The sequence below is a fragment of the Narcine bancroftii genome, chromosome 6 (assembly GCF_036971445.1).
Source record: "Narcine bancroftii isolate sNarBan1 chromosome 6, sNarBan1.hap1, whole genome shotgun sequence".
Classification (NCBI taxonomy): domain Eukaryota; kingdom Metazoa; phylum Chordata; class Chondrichthyes; order Torpediniformes; family Narcinidae; genus Narcine; species Narcine bancroftii.
In genome coordinates, this window is record NC_091474.1 from 29,977,341 (window position 1) to 29,998,671 (window position 21,331).

A 21,331-nucleotide genomic window follows, 5' to 3' on the forward strand; every position below is an offset into this window, starting at 1 on the left:
GTTTCCTGGTGTGTCCACCCTTGGATTTCTTCAGTCTCACTCATGCCCTATGTCACACAGCCTTTCAGGACAAGAACCTTTATATAAATCAGGGTTTCCTCCTGTCTGGCACCAATGCTTCCCTTATTCAGGCCTTGCCCTGCCGATGAACGTGTTTGGCAAACACCTTGATTTGATCATCTCAGTGACAGATGATACTTCATAAATCGAGTCAGGCAGACCAGTGCCATTCACAGGAAGCTGCAGACACTCAGTGAAGGCCAAGTGAAGGCAGTCAGCCAAACTTATAGAGTGGGTTAACGTTGGTCGGCACATTGTGGGCTGCAGGGCCTGGACTGAGCTGTGTACCCCAGAAGCAATTCCACCCTTGTGTTTTTTTTGGAAACACTTGGGATTCACCGCTAACCACACACAAACGTGTTATGGAGTTATTTGCTAACAAGCTCCAAGGTACATCATTCAATCAGCAGTGAACAAAAGAGAGAGAATTTTGAATTTTACCTACATTGTCCAATCCAAATGTTTGCAGGTCATGAACTGGGAGACAAAAGGGGAAGACAATCAAATTACAAACAAAAGTAGAAGAGACGGGCACATTTACACATTTGCGGCTGGGACGAATGGTGGGATTGGAGTTGAGGGGTGGAGGGTGGTGATGAAGGGCAGGGTCCATGGAAGTACCCAATTATTAAAATTCTTCATGTAGTTATTCAAATTATTCAATGTATCTACATTACCAAATTATACTGTCCTGGTGACCAGTGACACGGGGATGTGTGACCCAGTACTGTTGACCAGTGAGACAAGGTGTGACCCAGTACTGTTGACCAGTGACACAAGGTATGACCCAGTCCTGGTGACCAGTGACACAGGAAGATGTGACCCAGTCCTGGTGACCAGTGGCACAGGGAGGTGTGACCCAGTCATAGTGACCAGTGACACGGAGAGGTGTGAGCCAGTCCTGGTGACCAGTGACACAGGAAGCTGTGAGCCAGTCCTGGTGACCAGTGACACAGGAAGGTGTGAGCCAGTCCTGGTGACCAGTGGCACAGGGAGGTGTGACCCAGTCTTGGTGACTGGTGACATGGGGAGGTGTGACTCAGTCCTGGTGACCGGTGACACGGGGAGGTGTGACCCAGTCCTGGTGACCAGTGACACAGGAAGATGTGACCCAGTCCTGGTGACCAGTGACACAGGAAGATGTGACCCAGTCCTGGTGACCAGTTACACAGGGAGGTGTGACCCAGTCCTGGTGACCGGAGACACAGGGAGGTGTGACCCAGTCCTGGTGACCAATGACACAGGGAGAGGGAGTAGTACTTTTCAATGTTAAATCTGACAAGAATTGAATTATTAACTGCCATAGACAAGCGAGCTAGTTAATTTTGCAGATACCATGCTATTAGTTTTTGTTAACAGCGCACTCTCCATGCACAGAGATTCCTGTAATTAACATCAGTGAAAGCACAAGCATCAGCCATTTCTGCAGTCATTCTGCAAATAGTTCCAGGCCAGTTCATCTCTGCCTCATCCCCAGGTTCAGTAGAGCCCTAGCTGTCAAATGTCCGACTTCTGGACCCCGTAGTGAGGGCGAAGGTCCTGTGGCCTGTCAGGACAAAGGAGGTTGAGACTTTTCTACCCAACACCCTTACTGCTGAAGGCCTTCTCTACCACCCTATCTTCTTGCTGCTTCTCTCAGGGAGCTATGGACCCTCATCCAAAGATCCTTCATGCTCCAAGGAGATGTGGAATTTGAAGTAAAATAAATTGCCCAAAGGATGAAAGGGAGATAATGTCAGAGACGTCTCTCCTCCATTTGCTCCAATGAAAAGTGGTCAGACCTGCAGCTGTGAGCAGATCTCAGCATCTCTGTGGGACAAGGGTGGAAACTACAGAGACTATTCCCCCTCGGAGAGAATCCAAGACACCCGTGACACAGAAGAAGCCACCGAGCCATCATGTATTGCTGGCTTTCCCAACAACTCTTGTGGTTATTCAGAATTAAACAACCTTGCATCAATATCTGAAATCCTCCCTCAGTACTGGATACTTTACCCCAGACTGCAGCCACTAACACTATATCCCTGTGGACAACTGACCCCCACCAGTGGAGCCAGTCTCACACCTGACAACCTGTTTTGAAGGCAGCATCAGTCATTGGAAGATGGCGGGGGGTGGGTCTGGTCTACAGAACTAAATTAAGATGCATCTAACCACTCACTGTTCCCAGAATTTCCACACACTATATATCCCCATTACATCACCCTGGCTAACACAAAGCATCAACAGGAAATAGGGTTTAGTGCAAGTGTTTCAAAGGCATGTCAGCAAGAGCTTTCACAGGGATGTAGGGAACTACAAGAGACTTGCAGAAGTAAACAGAATCCAGAATTAGCCACTTACTCTCAACAGCATGTACTGCAAGGAAGAAAAGAAACAACTTTTAAAGGTGGAAAAGCATCACAGAGCAAACAGGCAGAACACCCAGTGACAGATTGAAGAACAAGTATGTTCACACCGGCGTAACGCTGGAGAAGCAGGAGCCACTGCTACACCACTTGAAGCCACATTGTTTTTTTACAGGTGTGGGCATCACCAAATCATCCCCCTCACCACTCAATTCCTCCCTCCCTCCCTGTCACAGGAACACCAATAGGAAGCCATTGACATCGCGCCTGTGGCCATGCAATAAGAACACCAATTATTCTTCTGACTTCATCTCCTTTGTTTCACTTTCCATCTAAAAGTCTATTATCTCTGTTGAATACACTCATCAACCAAGCTTCTTGGGTGGAAAAAAATCATCCATCCCCACCATCTGGGGATTGAAATGACTTCTCAACTTAGTCCTGAAAAGACAAAGCTTTTGTTTAGATTGAGCCCCTGTTCTGGACTCCATACCCAAGGTAAACACCTCCCGTCATGCCTTGTCACAACTTTGGATGCTCCAAGAGGCTTCTCATCCACTGCTTAACCTCTCCTTGTAGACAAATCCCCCAAACTGGCAATCAGACTGGTGAACTTTTGCTGCGCGGTCACAGTGCATCAGCCTGCTGAAACTTTGCTGTGTGGTCACAGTACATCACCCTGGGGATGTCCACTATCTCCCTCACTGTTCGCGTTAGCTATAAAACCACTGGCAGAACTGATAAGAACAGAAAATAAGAGGGATAAAAATAAAAGAGAAGGAACATAAAATCAGTCTATTTGCAGATGACGTCATAGTATACTTAACAGAACCAGAAATATCAATAAAAGAATTACATAAGAAATTGAAGGAATATGGAGAAGTATCGGGGTACAAATAAAATTGAAGCAATGCCAATGAATAATGTGGATTTCACAAAGTTTAAGAAAGAATCACTATTTAGAAGGCAAACACAAGCAATTCAATACCTAGGTATACAACTAGATAATAATCTAGGCCATCTATACAAAATAAATTATCAGCCATTAATGAAGAAATTACAAGACGACTTAGAACATTGGAAAGACTTACCACTATCACTGATAGGAAGGGTAAATTGTATTAAAATGAATATCTTCCCAAGGATACAATACCTATTTCAATCATTACCAATTCACCTAACAGAGAAATTCTTCAAGGAGCTAAAGAAAATAATAAGGAAATTCTTATGGAAAGGGGGGAAACCGAGGATAGCGCTAGATAAATTAGCAGAATGATACAAACAAGGGGGCTTTCAGCTACCAAACTTTAAGAATTATTATAGAGCAGCACAATTAAGATACCTATCAGATTTTTATCAAACAAGGGAAAAACCAGATTGGACTAGAGCTAGATAAAATTGGATTAGAGCTAGATAAAATAGGGGAGAAGGTACCCGAACATATACTATATAAGTGGGATGAAAAGCTGGTGCAACATAGGAATTCACCAGTACTGCACCATCTGCTCAACATTTGGAAGAAGAATCACGTAGAAAGGAATAAAACAAATTATCAACTACCAAAACTAATATTGACGCAAAATCAACTAATCCCTTTCACAATAGATAACTTTTCCTTTAGACAATGGGAGAGAAAAGGGATCAAAAGAATAGAAAATTGTTTTTCGGGAAATAAATTATTATCTTTTGAACAAATGAAGGACAAATATGGTATAACTCATGGTACAATGCTTGCATACCACCAACTGAAAACCTACTTGAAGGACAAATTGGGAAGCAGGCTGTTACCAGAAGGAAGCAATTTTGAATATGTGATTACAGACACAATGATAATTAAAAGATTTATAACAAACATGCACATCAAACTGCAAGAGAAAGAGAACGAGGAAACAAGCTGTAAACCCAAACAAAAATGGGAACAAGATCTAAACATAAAGATAAAGAATGAAACATGGGAAAATCTATGCTCCGGAACTATGAGAAATGCAATAAACACGAGGTTGCGCATGATACAACACAATTGGTTACACAGGCTATACACCACGCCCCAAAAGTTAAATTAATGGGTTTAATATATCATATATGTTGAACGTTGAGTGAGTGGGGAGGGGGGGTGAAGGAGGGAGGGAAGGGAGGGGGGAAAAGGGGAGAAAATGACACTGTGTATAGTAAAGAGGGAAATGTTTGTGTGTATTTTGGTCAGTATGGTTCATTGTGCGAAAAATTTAAAAAAAATTTTTTAAAGTGCATCATCCTGGTGAACCTTTGCTGTGCGGTCACAGTGCATCAGCCTGGTAAACCTTGTTCATTTAAGTACCACCCAGATGCCTCTTCCTGATCCTGCCTCCACACCTCCTCTAGCAGCTCACTCTAAACAATGGCAACTCTGTATGGGAAACATTTACCCTGCAATCCCCTTTGAACCTTCTTCCTCTCACCTATATATATGTGTGTGTGCATATATATATGATTATTATGGGCTGTATTGTGTATGCGTGTGCACTGTGGTCTGGAGAATGCAGTTTCATCAGGCTGTATATGTACAGTCAGATAACAATGAACTTGAACACTATCTAATAACTCCACCAATCTTCATGTCATCAGCAAATTAGCTAATTCAACACGAACATTCTCATCCAAGTCATTATTACAAATACCAAGCAACAAAGGTCACAGCACTGATCCCTGCAGCACACCACTGTTTTATTTGTTTTCTGTTCAAATTTAGATCGTAAAATAATCAGAATAAATTGTGAAATAAAGTTGGATAACCTGAACCACACAGTGGAATGAAATTAACTTGTCAACAGGGAAAGCTCTCCAGTGACAGGTCACGTGCTGAATCAATGGTGCTGGCACTTACAGGTCCTTGTGCACCTGTCAGAATTAACATGTTGTGACTGGAGGCAGTATGACTAACTATTTATTTGCAATAAAAGTGTAACTAAGGTTCACCAGTTTGATCCCTGGTTGGTTAAGTTTTTCCCTGGAAAACTATGAGATGAACTCGTGGAAACGGACAGATTCTTCCAAAGATTGACAGCTTCCTCTCCCTAGATGGTCCACAGCCAAGAGCCATTTGGGGCTGGAATGATGAGGAGTTTCATCAGCTAGAGGGTAAGAAAACTCTGGAATTGATCACCCACAAGGGCTGTGGAGGCTCAGACAATTAGTACACTCATTTCCAAGGTTAACAGATGTTTATGTATGAAGAGAATCAAGGGATGTAGACGGTAGAGGGACTTGGTGCTGAGGCACAAGATCAGCCATGACCTGGGAGATCCTTTTTCTTGTTGACACATTAAAAATTGGACATTTTAAACTCGTGTTTAATAACTTGCATTGCAAATTTACACCAGTTAAAGGGACTATTTGTTGAATCATCTTGCTTACAAAATAGATCACTGCACAGAAAGCTAAATAGATTATTTGCAGAGGCATCTCATGACCTTATTGCTGAGAATGTTTTGAAGTTAAAAAATAAGACCTTAAGCTCTTAGAGCAGAAATATGCCATTCAGCCCATCAAGTCTGCCATTCTATCATGAGTTGATCCATTTTCCCACTCAGCCCTATTGCCTGGCCTTCTCCCCTTCTGTTATTTTTCATTTTTTTGACAATGGATGACTGAAGCATTTGCTAGCATTTTGAAAATGGTCCTGGAAAGATACACAACTAAGTGGCTCCATCAACAGTGTCAGATGCCTGACAGAGACTCGTGTATCAGGCAGCGAAGGGATGCTCGTACAGGCACCCCTACGCATTTCATCTCCTCAGAAGGAAATCGACAGCTCTACAAAGTATTAATGGGACGAAACATCACTGAATTAAAAAAAAAACACATAGAAATGCTGGAGGAACTCAGCTGGCCTTGCAGTGCTCATAAGAGGTAAAGATATATTACCAAGCTGTTGGCTCAAACCTGAATCGTTGCTAATAAACCTGTATCTTTACCTCCTATGGATACTGTGAGACTAGCTGAGTTCCTCCAGCATTTCTGTGTGTGTTTTAACTACAATTACATCATTTGCAGACTTTCATGTTTCACCCTAAACTTCATGGATCTCACTTTGGGTTCCTTTGTCATCATTCATTCCCATTCAGCAATTATTTGGCTGCATTCTGCCATGAGAGCACCCCATCCATTCTCATCCCCCAAACTCCAGGCCCTACTCATTTCCCAATACTATTCAGCTGGCCCATGTGCATCACAGGATTGAACCTTAAAACAATGTGTCCTCTGCTCCTTGTTGGTAGAATCACAAACGGCAATGAGGAAGCGTACAGGAGGGAGATAGATCAGCTTGTTGAATGGTGTAATGACAACAACCTTGCGCACAACGTCAGCAAATCCAAGGAGATGATTGTGGACTTCAGGAGGAAGCCAGTCTCATAGAGGGGTCAGTAGTGGAAAAGGTCAAGAACTTCAAATTCCTGGGTATCAATATCTCAGAGGATCTGTCCTGGAGCCTCCATGTTGATGCAATCACAAAGAAGGCTCACCAGCAGCTATACTTTGTGAGGTATCTGAGAAGATTCAGTATGTCACCCAAGACTCTTGTAAACTTCTACAGGTGTGCCATGGAGAACATTCTGACTGGCTGCACCACTGCCTGGTATGGAGGCACCAACTCTCAGGACAAGAATAAATTCCAGAGGGTTGTTAACTCAGTCTGCGACATCACAGGCACCAGACTTCACTCCATCGAGGCCATCTTAAAAAAGCAGCCTCTATCCTCAAAGATAGACCCCCATCACTCAAGTCATACCCTCTTCACTCAACTACCATCAGGAAGGTGGTACAGGAGCCTAAAGATGAGCACTTAATGGCACAAGAACAGCTTCTTCCCCGCTGCCATCAGATTCCTGAATAATCTATGAATCAATGACACTGCCTTACTTTTCATGCATTATTATTTTTAAATAGTAACATTGTAAGATGGTTATAATATGAATATTTTCACTATGATACCGCTGCAAGCATCAAATTTCATGACTTGTTCAGGACAATAAATTCTGATTCACTGCCAGCCTGCCCTGCACCCACCCATCTCCTCCCAGATGTTGCTTGCCCAGAGGTGCCTGCTCCTTGCCTGCCCTCCCCGATGGTGCCCACACTGTCATTTTCACCTTTTATTCATTTATGAACCATTTGATCTCCTCCCTCCCCCATCTCCTGCCCCTTCCCTCAACCCTCCAAGGCATCTCTCCTGAACTCTGGCAGCAGAAATACCCACATGTGACTATTTCTCCACTAGCAAGCCTGCCTTCAGAGTCTGAGGATGAAACGCAGCTCCAATCCATGTCTTCCAAGCAGCCACCTCTGACCACAACAATTCTGTACACACTGCTTCTCCAACGCATGGCAGGTGCAGTCACTCAGTCCGGGCCACTGCCACACAAACCCTGGCTAATCCCGCGCTCCCGCTTACCGTGTACATGTGACTGTTGAAAGCTTTTCCCAGGAGCAAAATGAAAATTCCCAGCAACCTGAACAACAGAAATAATAGAAAGACATGAAAACCAAACCCAAGCCCAATCACCAACTAACCAGACCCACAACCCAATCACCACAGACCCAGTAACCAATAACCAGATCCACAACCCAATCACTAGAACCAGTAACTAACTAACCAGACCCACAACCCAATCACCACAGACCCAGTATCCAATAACCCAATCACTAGACCCAGTAACCAACTAACCAGACTCACAATCCAATCACCACAGACCCAGTAACTAACTAACCCACAACCCAATCACTAGACCCAGTAACTAACTAACCCACAACCCAATCACCACAGACCCAGTATCCAATAACCAGATCCACAACCCAATCACTAGACCCAGTAACCAATAACCAGATCCACAACCCAATCACTAGACCCAGTAACCAACTAACCAGACTCACAATCCAATCACCACAGACCCAGTAACCAATAACCAGATCCACAACCCAATCACCACAGACCCAGTAACCAATAACCAGATCCACAACCCAATCACTAGACCCAGTAACCAACTAACCAGACTCACAATCCAATCACCACAGACCCAGTAACTAACTAACCCACAACCCAATCACTAGACCCAGTAACTAACTAACCCACAACCCAATCACCACAGACCCAGTATCCAATAACCAGATCCACAACCCAATCACTAGACCCAGTAACCAACTAACCAGACTCACAATCCAATCACCACAGACCCAGTAACCAATAACCAGATCCACAACCCAATCACCACAGACCCAGTAACCAATAACCAGATCCACAACCCAATCACTAGACCCAGTAACCAACTAACCAGACTCACAATCCAATCACCACAGACCCAGTAACTAACTAACCCACAACCCAATCACTAGACCCAGTAACTAACTAACCCACAACCCAATCACCACAGACCCAGTATCCAATAACCAGATCCACAACCCAATCACTAGACCCAGTAACCAACTAACCAGACTCACAATCCAATCACCACAGACCCAGTAACCAATAACCAGATCCACAACCCAATCACCACAGACCCAGTAACCAATAACCAGATCCACAACCCAATCACTAGACCCAGTAACTAACTAACTAACCAGACCCACAACCCAATCACCACAGACCCAGTAACCAATAACCAGACCCACAACCCAATCACCACAGACCCCGTATCCAATAACCAGATCCACAACCCAATCACTAGACCCAGTAACCAACTAACCAGACTCACAATCCAATCACCACAGACCCAGTAACCAATGATAACCAGACTTTCGGTAGTCAGCAATGAACCAAAACCACAAACAAATGATCAAATCTGGTAACCATTCAACTAAACTCACATCACAATCTTCATACCAATAACTGACATCTAACCAGACCCACCACGGATCTGTCTGATTCATGTTTTACAGCAACTGTGACTCTAAATATTTAATGAGCTTTTATATTTATTATCTTCATCCTGACTCATGGCATGTGTGATAATGATGGGTTTATTGTCATAAACATTGTACATATGCAGGTATTTATAAAAAACTATAATAGTAGGGTAATTGAATTGAAAAGTCAATAAATCCATTATGTAAATAAATATTCACATTTATGCCCGTGCAAAAAAAGTGACTTTGCAATAGTGCAGACAGTGTTTTTGTGGTGTGGGAGCAGTCCCTGATCAGTGTAATGGTTCAAGAGCTGATAGCTCTTGGTTTTCAGGCTTCTGTACCTTCTGCCTGAAGGGAGCAGTGAGAAGAGGTGGTCACCAGGGTGATGGGGGTCTTTATGATGTTGGGTGCCTTCTTGAAGCAGTGCATCACATAGTTGTCTGCAGTGGATGGGACGGCAGAGCCTGTTATGGACTTGGCTATATTTGCTACCTCCTGCAGTCTTTTGCATTCCTGGGCACTTAACTTCCCAAACCAGGCAGTGGATGTAACAGTCAGTATACTTACAAAAGTATAGCTGGAGAAGTTTGATAGAGTAACTGACAACTTGCCAAATCTTCTCCGATCCGGAGGCAACGGTGACCCTTCTTCACACTTTCCTCAAAATGCGGTTCTGGGAGAGGTCTTCTGAGATATGGACTCTCACAAACGTGAAGGTTCTGACCCTCTCCACCTCTGTCCCATCATTCAGACAGGTGCGTGATCCCTTGGACTTTCCTTCCTAAAATCAACAATCATCTCCTTGCTCTTGGTGACGTTGTGGGCAAGATTGTTGTTCTGGCATTGCCCAACAGGATTCACGGTCTCAATCCTGTATTTTGACTCACAATTTACAATTATTGAGATATCAACAGTATCAGTGATTGAGTTGGAACTGAACTTGGTTGTGCAGTCATGGGTGTGCAGAGATCAGAGCAGGGGACTATTCCCACAGGCTTGGGTGCCCACGTTGATGGTCGGCGAAAAGGAGGTGATGTTGCCAATCCGCACTGACGGGGTCTGCCAACGAGAAAGATGAGGATCCAGCTGCAGCAGATAGAGGGTCTCAGGTCACAAGTTTTGCTGCTCTGTTGAACGCAGAGCTGTAGTCAATGAACAACAGCTTAACTTAGGTATTCGTGTGGTCCAGGTGATCTAACAGAGTGGAGGGCCAGCAAGATGGCATCTGCCATTGACCTGTTGTGACAATAGGTGAACTGAAGTGGGCACAGATCCTTCCGGAGACAGAAGTTGCTTTGCTCCATAAACAACCTCAGGCATCATGATGGATGTGCTCCCAGTTGAGAGTCAATGAGGCATGTCACTTTGTTTTTCATGGGCACCAGTATAATGGGAGGTGGGGATCTCTGACTGATGTAATGAGAGGTTGAAGTGCCCGCAAAAACTCCAGTCAGTTGATTTGCATAGGTTTTAAAGACCCAGGCAGGCACACCATCTGGGGAGGATTCACCGTCTTCAATGTGCTGTTCACCTATTTATACGGTCCTTTAATTTATACAGTTGCAGTTGCGTATCTAACATACCTGTGTGGCTGCAGTAGGTAAGGATTTTGGTGCATTTGTACATTACACTTATGTATATGACAATAAAGATCATAGCTCATAAAACACACAGGCCTGGTAACCGATACCTAACCACAATTACCATGATCAGATTATGATGTGGGTGTGGTAAGACGTCCATTACTACAGGGAATAACCATCAGATCAGCATCACAGTCACAGAGTTGTCCAGTATGGAAACAACTTGATCAAAATGCCCCACCCATACAAGTCTGCATTTGCCCCATATCCCTCTAAACCTATTCTGTCCAATTTCTTTCATAAGCGTTCTTAAACAACCACCTCCTCCAGCAGCCCGTTCTATTAACCCTCCATCCTCTGTGTAAAACAGCTCCTCTTAAATCATCTCCTCCATCTTACCCCGATATCCTCTGGTTACTGGTTCCCCTACTTCCTTCCGCAAGACTCTTTGCATTCATCCAATCTATTCCTTTCATGATTACACCAAGGAATAAAACCCCAGGCTGCTCGACCTCTCCCTGTAGCTCAGGCCCCCGAGGCCTGGCAACATCCTTGTGAAATATTGGAAATACATTGCTGGTCCTCCATCAATCACTTGGTAAAGCCAAGTGTACAACATACGGTAGACCAGAATGGCCTCAATCTCACTCTCGCCACTGCATTGACCAGCAGGTCCACAACTCAGTTTCCCAAGATTTACAACTCTGGGAATAAATTCCTTCACTTGTTAGTCTTCAGCAGACCAGTCTGAATTCTGAAATCGGGTTCCCCATATCGAGGCGTGGGTATGACGTGACAGTGGTAACTCACTTTATTGACCTCCAGAAATCCGTAGACCTGGCAGCCTTCGTTCCTCTGCTCCTGCAGCTTCTGTGTGAAGCCTTCCCTCATGCACTGTTCAATGGTGTCGGCATTCTTGAAGGCCCAGCCTTTCCGCCTATAAGCCTCCCGCACATCGGCACAGGTGTTACAGCATCTGCACAGATCAATCCGCATGTATAACAGCTCTTCCTACCAAAGCACAGCTCACAGATGGGCAAGATCTTTCACCAGCTAGAAAGTGGATCCTACCAGGCCATCCACAGTCAGCAGCAGGGAGAAGGAGGTGATGGTGCACTGAATGAACAGGAAGCTAACCCCAATGCACAGGACCAGCTGAGGATTTAAATGCTTTTGAACATTCCTGGTGTCAACTGAAAGCAAGGTGATGGGGTGTGATTATCTTTCTGCAAATTGCCATTTAAGGGGGGTTGGTGGTGAGGTGGCGAGGCAGGATGATAGATGGAGAAAGGAGGGAGGGGACAGCAGCAATGAGGGAATGAGGGGGAGGGGGGATGGTAGGGCTGTGTGGGTGAAAGAACTGAAAAGGCAAGCAGGTTTAATGGAAAGCAGTAAAGTCAATGTTCATGCCTTCTGGCTGGAGGGTGCTCAGACAGAAAATAAGGTGTTGTACCTCCAATCTGTGGGCAGTCAGGGTGGGACAGTACACAAGGCCATGGACAGACACATGAGCATGGGAAAGTGACCCAGAATGAAATGTTTGGCCACTGGGAGGTTGCTGTGGTTGCAAATGGAGTGGAAGTGCTGAGTGAAGTGATCTCCTAGTCTGCGATGTAAAGAATGCCGCAAAGGGTGCACTGGATGCAGTAAATAAGCCCTCTGGATTTACAAGTGATGTGTTGCTTCACATGAAAGGCCTGTGGTGATGGAGGAAGTGTGGGTGCAAAGTGTTGCACCTCCTGCGTGCACAGGGGAAGATGCCAGAGGTGTGAAGGGTGGAGTGCACAAGGGAATCACAGAGGGAGTGATCCCTGCGGAAGACCGAGAAGAGAAAAATGTGTCTGGTGGTGGGAATTCCAGTGGATGATGTTTTGGATGCGGAGGCTGGTGGGGTGGTAAGTGAGGATGAGGGCGATTCTATGTTTGTTGTGTCTGGGGGCAGAGGGCCAAGGCAAATGAGTAGGAAATAGATGAGATGCAGGTGAGGGCTGAGTTGATAGTGATGGAGGAAAGCCATGTTTGTGGAAGAAGGCAGACATTTCAGAGGCTCTGGACTGGAAGACCTCACCTTAGGAACAGATGCAGCGGAGTTGGAGAAATTGAGAGAAGGGGATGGAATCCTTGCAGGGGGTGGAGTGTGAGGAAATGCAGTCCAGGTAGTTGGGAGTATTTGTAGTATATGTCAGTGGAAAGCTTGTCTCCTGAGATAGAAACAGAGAGATCCAGGAAGGGGAGAGCATTATCAGAGATGGACCAGGCAAGTATGAGAATCAGGGTGGAAGTTGACCATGAAGTGGATGAAGATCACAAGCTCATCGCGGGTGCATGAGACAGCCCCGATGTAGTCGCCAATATAAACCGGAGGAAGATTTTGGGGCGGGGGGGGGGGGGGGAAATCTTGCCTTTGTAGGATTGCAGCATGGATTGCTCCACAAAGCCCACAAACAGGTTAGAGTAGTGGTAGAGGATGACTGGTCAGATCTTTGGTACAGTGCTTTCAGACCTTCTGAAATACTATTGGAAAGAATAGAGTCAAGGTATGATGAAACTAGTTTGGTAGGACAAGAGCAGGCAGAAACAATGGGTCTACCTGGATGGTTGGGTTTGTATATCTTGGATAGGAGGTAGAAACGGGCAGTGCGGGGGTGGGAGAAATGTGGTTGGCGGTTGTGGAGGGGAGGTGTCCAGAGGTGATGAGGTTGGAGATGGCTTTGGAGACAGTGGCTTGATGTGTGGTGGTGGAGTCCTGTGGGAGGGGTCGATAGGAGGAGATGTCTGAGAGCTGTCGACTGGCCTCGGCACAACTATACCTTCTTTGCCTGTGGGTTTGATGCTGAGGTTGGGATTGTTGTGGAGAGTGCGAAGGGCAAAGTGTTCTGAGGAGGTGTGGTTGGAATACAAGAGGAGAGTGGTAAAGTTGAGATGGTTGATGGAAATTGGAAGTGACAGTTGGAAATAAAAAGGTCTGGGAGCTGGTCAGGATGAAAAAAGCTTGAAGCAGAAGAAAGGGTCTTAAGTGGTGGGGGTGGAGAGTCGCAATCATAAAAGTGGGCCTGGAGGTGGCAGAAGAGTTCGGCATCGCGGTGTGCATGGAATTCATTGAGGAGTGGGCAGAGGGGGACGAAGGTGAGGACTCTATTGAGGACCAAGTGTTCCATTTCAGAGAGGGGAAGATCAGAGGAGATAGTAAAAACCAAGCATGGTTGTGGCGGTCCAAGGGTGGAGGTGGAAGGTGCGGAAGATGGAGGGGGATTGGCAAGGTCAAAGGGGGCAAGAAGAGAGAGGAGGGTAGGGGATAGCCAGAGAAGGGATGGGGGGGGAAGAGATGAGGTCTGAAGATTTTAGGGAAGGGGGAGAGAGAGAGAGTAGGGAGGGATGTAGGAGGATGGGGAAGGAGTAGTGAGAGGGAGAAGTGAGTGGGATCCAGTAGCAAGGTCAGGTCTCTGGTAACATTCTGTGTTGTGAGCTACATGGAGCGAATCAGTGAGGAAGGCTCCAGCAACTTCTTCTGCAGGTCCAGTCGAGACATCAGGAGCTCTGGTGAGTAGGGGGTTGGGGCTCGGGTGGGAGTGGATAGCCATGGCGTCGGGAACTCCGTGGGGTCCATGGCCTGGGTTGGTATACCAGTAAGCAGCCATAGAGTTGGGGGCTCCATGGTTTCCATGGCCGGGGCCCAGGTGGGAGTGGGAGTGGGCAGCCGTGGCATAGGGAACTCCAAGGGGTCCACATCCAGGGTCAGTGTTCCAGTGAGAGGCCGTGGCAATGTGGAGCTCTGTGGAGTCCATGGCTGGGGCCTGGATGGGAGTGGGTGACCGTGGCGTAGGGAGCTCTGTGGGATCTGTGGCGAGGGTCAGTGTGCCAGTGAGAGGCTGTGGCATCGGGAGTTTCCGTTGGGTAGGCAACCGAGGTCAGGGCTCAGGTCGGCAGCTGTGGCAGTTGGAGCTCCGGTGAGTTGGCGGTCAGACCCAGGTAGGATTGGGTGGCAGTGGCATATGGAACTCTGTGGAGTTGGCGGCCAGGGTCGGTTTTCTGGTCAGCATCCATGGCGAGGGGGCCTCCGTTGGGAGGGCTGCCAAGGCCACAGCATGGATCAGCAGCTGTGGCATCGGGAGCTCTGGAGGGTAGGCAGCCAGGGCCGAGAGGGGGATCCACATGGAGGGTTGCAGCAGCTGCAGTCTCAAGGGAGGCGAGTTTACAGTTTTAAGGATAATTATTATCCACTTGGATGATATTTTAAGGGGCATTTTTTGATAATCACAGCATGCATGACTGTGGAAATTCCAAGTCACCTCTTGTGGTCTGAAAGGGGCACGTGTGTGAGGCTGCACGGATGATATGCAGTCAGACAGGGAAGCAGGTAGGCAGGGAAGTCTCAGACTGTGCCTCACTGCCTGCTAGGAAACACAGGGAGCTGAGGGAGAAGTGTTCCTCTTGGGAGAACAGGGCCAAGATCAGCTACACTCAGGAGAAAGAGCAGAGCCTGAGGGCAACGACGACACAGGACGAGACGGTGAGGGGTTGGATGGACAGGAAATTGTGCCAGAGTTAAGGATGCCATGGCACAATGTGCAGCAATCTGCAGAGGAGGGTGAAGAGAAGTTGCAGCTCACAATGACATCTATGGCATTGGTAGAAAGAACCAGGTTCCACCATACACATTTGGGGAGCTGGTGGACAATTATATGGGCAGAATAACAACTGGATCAGTACAGGAGCAGATATGAACAGTTCACACTCAGACCAACAGAACAGAAACGGCCCTACACCCCAGCAGGTCCATGTTAACCCAGCCCATCTACACTAATCACACTGCCCGCAACATCAATGTACCCTTCCCCTTCCCATCTGTTCCACCCACATTTAAATATTTTTATTAGGTTTAACATATAAACTTAAATACAAAATTTTACAGAAAACATACAAGTCATCTCATATAGACACAAGTACAAAAAAAGTGGATGAAACTACATTAGACGGTTCCTTGATCCGCATGAGACCAAGTTATTGAATGATAACCATGTTGAAACCCATATTTGTCAAATTAATAGAAATAAAAATTGATAAAAAGCCTAAAAACTAAATCTAATCTAACCCCTCTCTCTAATCAAGGTAACCTTTGTTAAAGGGCCCCTCCCCTTCCCATCTGTTCCTTTCACCCCTCCCTCCCTCTATCCTCCTCCTCCAACATCTGATGTACCCCTACCCCCCACCCTGCTACCTTCTCCATCAGAGCTGTGACACTCACTTCATGTCTTCCGACTCTGCCCCATAGCAGCTTTCGCACCGTGCAGGGTCCAGCCTGGTCACATTGACCGCTTCGTCGTGTTTGCCCAGCTCTGAAACAGGCAGAAAGATGACAGGCCATGGAGGATCATCAGGACAGAGGGAGATCAGAGGAACTATGTGGGGCATATGGTGGGGGCGGGGGTGGCACAGGCCCGAGGGCATGCTGCGAGTCACAAATGAAACTGAAGCAATCCATGAATGGTGGAAAGAGAAGACACGTGGAACCCGGAGACAGGAGGGAGAAAGGGGTAAACGCAGACACAACGGCACTGCCACAAAAGTACCTCTCAGACTGACTGGGCATGTTTAAGAAAATTAAACTGGAATACAATCCGCGAAATTAAACAGGAAGATAGCTTGACCCCCACCCCAGTAACTCAGATCAAAGCCAGAGAAGTTCACAGATGGAATAACCCAGTCATCCTGCAATCAAATCCCTGGCCCGAGTTGTCAGACCTGCTGAATGAATCATCTATACAAGATGATGGGAGGAACGTGTTGGGGAGATGTCAGGGTAAGTATTTTTGCAGAGTTGTGGGTACCTGGAATGCCCTTCCGGGATGGTGGTTGAGGCTGGAACATTAGGAGCATTTGAGAGACCCTTAGACAGGCACACAGATGGAAGAAATACAAGAGGTAGGAAGGGTTTAGTTAAATTATCGGCACATCGAGGGCCAAAGGGCCTGTACACTGCTTTTGTATTTTATGTTTTAAATTGTTCCATGCACTAGGAGTTAAGATCAGCCAGGTATTAGGTAACCAGAACGTTCCTGTGACCCCTACACCTCAACGTACAGCCGACATTCAAGGGCAGGGGATGGATTAGGAAGCATCCAACGACATGGCCCACTTGTGCACATCAGTGACAAGGATCTGAGACCCAGCACAAATCATCTCCTGCTTCGATAAGCACTCTTAACTTCGGCTGAAGTGTGAAACGCATTCGAGTCAGGATACACCAGAAATTTAACCTGTTCCAGTCTGCTCACTGGAACTGGCTGTCAGTGACCCTGTGGAGAAGCCAATGACCATCCCTGTTCTTACCGTGCTTCTCCACCTCCAAAGTGACGATATTGCCCACCAGATCCAGCCTCTTTTTGAACAGGTTATGTTCCACATCGAGCTGCTGTTCCCCAGCCACATCCATTGCATCGATACTGAGATCTGAGCAGAGGGTTTACCATTATACAATGTGCTGCACTGAAGTTAGGCAGAGAACATTTGTCAGGCTAGCAAATGTGGAAAGAGGACAGGGTCAGGGAAATAATTCAAGCCTGGTCTGTGGCTATTGCCGGGAGGGACAATGGACTCATGTGCAGTGTGTTGGGACACGTGAAGAGGAAGGGGAGGCCAGGTGTGAAACAATGTAAAGCCCATCAAACCATCAACCATTTCAAATCAGAGAATAGTAGGGAGCACAGGGTCAACGGGGAGAGGGGTGGGTGGGGAGAGGGGCGGGCGGGGAGGGGGTGGGCAGGGAGTGCAGACAAAACGTTAAAAAGGTATACAGTATTTTTACTCACAAGCACAAGGCATGTGTGGAAAAATTGTATCAATATTGATTTTTAGCTTTTCCCCCCTTGATGTGTCGACGAAGAGTTCAGGATGCACCTGGAAAGGGAAAAACAGCATCACTTGTCAAACGAAAGTCTGCAGATGCTGCGATTATAGTCAAAACACAGAAATGCTGGAAGAACTCAGCAGGTCTCACAGCATCCACAGGAGGAAAAGATATATTACATATTTCAGGCCTGAGCCCTTCTTCAAGGTACCTTGTCAATGGGTTTGGTACACAGGAAATGCTGGTATTTCCTACTTCCCATTTATGGTGCTCTATCACTGAGGAAGACAAAACCTGGAGGTACTAGACAATGAGGGAGCAGCTCTATTTATTAACCATGGATAAGGCAAAGAGAGAAGGAGTTATGGGGAAAAGCAGAAGGAATACTGAGGAAGAGAGGGGCCATTAGCTGAAATGGGAAAATTCTACCCCCACACCATTGCCCGTAACTGCCCAGATGAAATATGAAAAAAGTAAAAATTCAAAATCTGCCAACACTGTGGCTGAAATAAAAACACAATGCTGGAGAAACTCAGCAGATCAAGCAGTGTCCTTTATGTAGCAAAGGTAAAGGTACATAACCAACATTTCAGCCTGCCTGCATTTTCCCATTTGATGAAGGGCTGAAGCCTGAAATGTTGGTTATGCATCTTTGCTTTATAAAAGTACACTGTTTGACCTGTTGAGTTTCTCAAGCATTGTGTTTTTGCCAGGTGCAGTACGAGGTGTTGCTCCTCTCATTTATATGAGAAGGCGCAGGACAGACAGGTTGGTGTGGGAATGAGAAGAGGAGGGAGGGGGGAAAGTTGTGGGGGGGAGGGAGGGGAAGAGTTCTACCTTCATCTCTTGTGTTCAGTACTCCCGAGGTGGCCTGCTGTACCTTGGTGAGACCAAACACAGACGTTGGGATCATTTCACAGAAATAGCCATTCCGGACTCATGGTTGCTGACACTTCAACCAACCCTCCCTCCCTCTCATTCCCACATCTCAATGTGTACCAATTCCTGGGAGCAGACTTAACAGGTACAAATCCCATTACTCTCTCAGTAAATCACAAGTAAATGATAATGGCCAAAACATTGTGAAATAACTAAAAGAATGAGTAAACTACACACAGAAGAGCAGCCCATGTCTCATCCTCTGCGTGATACCCACCTCCTTTGTGAGGTAATACTGAAGCTCCGAGAAAAACAAGAGCAGTATGATCAGGCTGCTCATGACAGTGACTGGAGAAGAAAGACAGAGTCAGTCACACAACATTCCCCCATCCCTCCCACTCCTGAATCTAACCCCTCCTTCCCCAAGTCGACAACCCCCACCTCTTGAGTCCCATCCCCTCATATTCTCTTCCCTTTCCACCCCCCTCTTCTCCCTTACCCACTGCCTTCCTCCCATCTGTCTTCCTTTCCTTCCCCTACATCCTATCCTCCCTCACACCCCATCATCTCCCTCTCGATCCCCTTCATTCCTCCCTCACCCGCCGCCTCACCACACCTCTCAATAGCAGCCTCACCTCCCCTCCCCCCCCAACCCCCACCCCACCCCCCCAGCCCCCACCCCACCCCCCCAGCCCCCACCCCACCCCCCCAGCCCCCACCCCACCCCCCCAGCCCCCACCCCACCCCCCCAGCCCCCAGCCCCCACCCCACCCCCATACCCAGGGCGCCGCCGCAGGTTTTCACGCGGAAGTCCTCCAGGGTTTTGGGGTAGGCGTCAAAGCGCCGCAGCCGGTTGAACATTTCCATCCCCAGGCCGGGCACCGGAACCACCGCTCCACTTCCGGCAACCACACGCGGCGCTCTTGCCGATTGGTGGAAGGTTTTCAGCGCGCGGCCCAGCGTGCGTTGCCTGTTGCCATGGGCGGGACCCGGTGCTGCCTGTTGCCATGGGCGGGACCGTGCAGAGGATGCCGGTCTATTGAGGGGGGGGGGGAAGGTGGGAGAGAGAGGGGTGCCAGACTTGGGGGGGGGGGGGAAGAGGGCTACTAGCCCAGGGGGACAGTGCAGTGGTGCGGGATGGACAAAGGTTCTGTCATGTTCAATGAGAACATTGCAGGTTGGACGTTGTGATGTAATTACCCACCTTGGTACTGGGACACTGCTGGTCTGAGGTCCAATCTGGGGCAGCAGCAGCACAGTTGGTGGGTGGTGAGCAAGGCCTCTGACCCCACCACCTGGAGGTTTCCCTTGCACTTCACAGCCTGACAGGGGCTGCTCTGCGCCCATTCCCTCTCGGGGCAGCTGCTAGTCTTGGCAGGGAGATGGAGCTGGAACTGGTTCTGCTCCCAGTGAGGGAAGCTGGACCAGGGGAGGAGTTTGTCCCAGTAGGGAGCTGGCTCTGGCAGGGAATTGGTTCCAGCATTCATACATACCCTGCTTCCCTTGACTCAGGTTGTTGCCCTGAGACTCATCTGAATGATCTATGCTGCACCTTTCTCTGGCCCTTCTTGTCCATGTGTGGGGGTACCTTTGCCTCATGGTTATCCACAACTGCTGCAGTGAAAGCAAGGTTTATTGACCTGTTCTTGAGAGCTGGAGCACTAATTCATCCACCTGATTACTATAACACGATCCTCAGCAAGTCCACATAATTCATAGGGGCAGGAGCAAAGGCAGGCAGTGACCAACAATGTACATGTTTACAGTGTAGTATTTATTAAACATCTCAGGCCATTAAATATTTACACAATGCTGTAATAATCTAACAAAGGGAATCTTTCAACTCACAGTTGGACCAGAGACACATCACATCACCAAAGCATGCTGAAGTGAATTTAAATGAAGAGCCAGATGCTGAAACCAATTCTACAGAGACAGCCTGAGGGAGTTGGACCGAAGGGCCTGTTCTGCGCTGGATGACTCTGACCCTGAGACCAGCAATATGATCCTGCAGATCTGGGTAAGGGGGGGGGGGGCACTTCAATGGCCTCAGCAAGACCATGTAATCTCCTTTGCCCATCACCATAGCTAATGAACGATAATGGTCTTGTTCATCCAGAACTTTGACCACTATGGAGATCAAACTCAGCTGATGCCCAAAGCTTGTGCTGACTGCCTGCTTACATTTGGTTATTCAGCAGTTAAGTACGACATTCACCATCACCAAGGCTGCCGCTGGAACAAGTTTATTTCAAAAACCCCTTTTAAAAAACTCGACAGAACAAGTCAGGGCCATGCAACAATCAGTTGGCAACACATACGTGATTCAATTCATTGAGTCAATCAGTAAGCTGCCCTTCCTCAAGAGCTGGCCAGACAAACGTATAACAGTGCTGCACTTTAGTGATGGCCCAGCGGGTTGCCGATTCATTTGAAATCCATTCAGATCGTTTTGCTTTTCCCACCCACCCACACCCCTGGAACACATCCACATTGACTAAATGTAATGAACAGGTGCCACTGGAGTCAAAGTATCCCTGGTGCCAGAAGTTATTGAGGAGGCTTATAGGCGATCTTCCTGCTTTTTAAGACAGACCATCGATGCTTCTTCATGTAGTATAGCAGCGGGAAGAGCAGAGCTGAGATCATCAGTGCCTGGAAAGAGAAGCACAGATTCAAACAATGGCACCAGGGGAGGGGTAAAACACATAAGTCTGCACACCGTGGTTGAA

General features: G+C 47.2%; 2 protein-coding genes across 8 annotated transcripts in view; both read right to left on the reverse strand.

The window, feature by feature from the left end:
* Window positions 1-19,599, reverse strand: part of ergic3 (ERGIC and golgi 3) — a 34,862-nt gene extending 15,263 nt beyond the window's left edge. For 2 of the 6 annotated variants that reach the window (XM_069884549.1, XM_069884551.1), the window contains exons 1-9: window positions 19,379-19,599; window positions 18,877-18,947; window positions 17,683-17,770; window positions 17,204-17,323; window positions 16,119-16,209; window positions 11,684-11,849; window positions 7,840-7,897; window positions 2,404-2,418; window positions 506-537 (exon numbers count right to left, since the gene is read on the reverse strand). In XM_069884549.1, the coding sequence (XP_069740650.1) occupies window positions 506-537; window positions 2,404-2,418; window positions 7,840-7,897; window positions 11,684-11,849; window positions 16,119-16,209; window positions 17,204-17,323; window positions 17,683-17,770; window positions 18,877-18,947; window positions 19,379-19,466 (729 nt within the window). In that variant the 5' untranslated portion in view covers window positions 19,467-19,599. The remainder of the gene's footprint in view (window positions 1-505; window positions 538-2,403; window positions 2,419-7,839; window positions 7,898-11,683; window positions 11,850-16,118; window positions 16,210-17,203; window positions 17,324-17,682; window positions 17,771-18,876; window positions 18,948-19,378) is intronic. The other 4 variants (XM_069884550.1, XM_069884552.1, XM_069884553.1 and 1 more) reach the window with 4 other exon arrangements.
* A 753-nt stretch (window positions 19,600-20,352) lies between these two features.
* cyc1 (cytochrome c-1) overlaps window positions 20,353-21,331 on the reverse strand; it is a 28,462-nt gene continuing 27,483 nt past the window's right edge. For both annotated transcript variants that reach the window (XM_069884568.1, XM_069884567.1), the window contains exon 7: window positions 20,353-21,254. In XM_069884568.1, coding sequence (XP_069740669.1) covers window positions 21,150-21,254 — 105 coding nt within the window. In that variant the 3' untranslated portion in view covers window positions 20,353-21,149. The remainder of the gene's footprint in view (window positions 21,255-21,331) is intronic.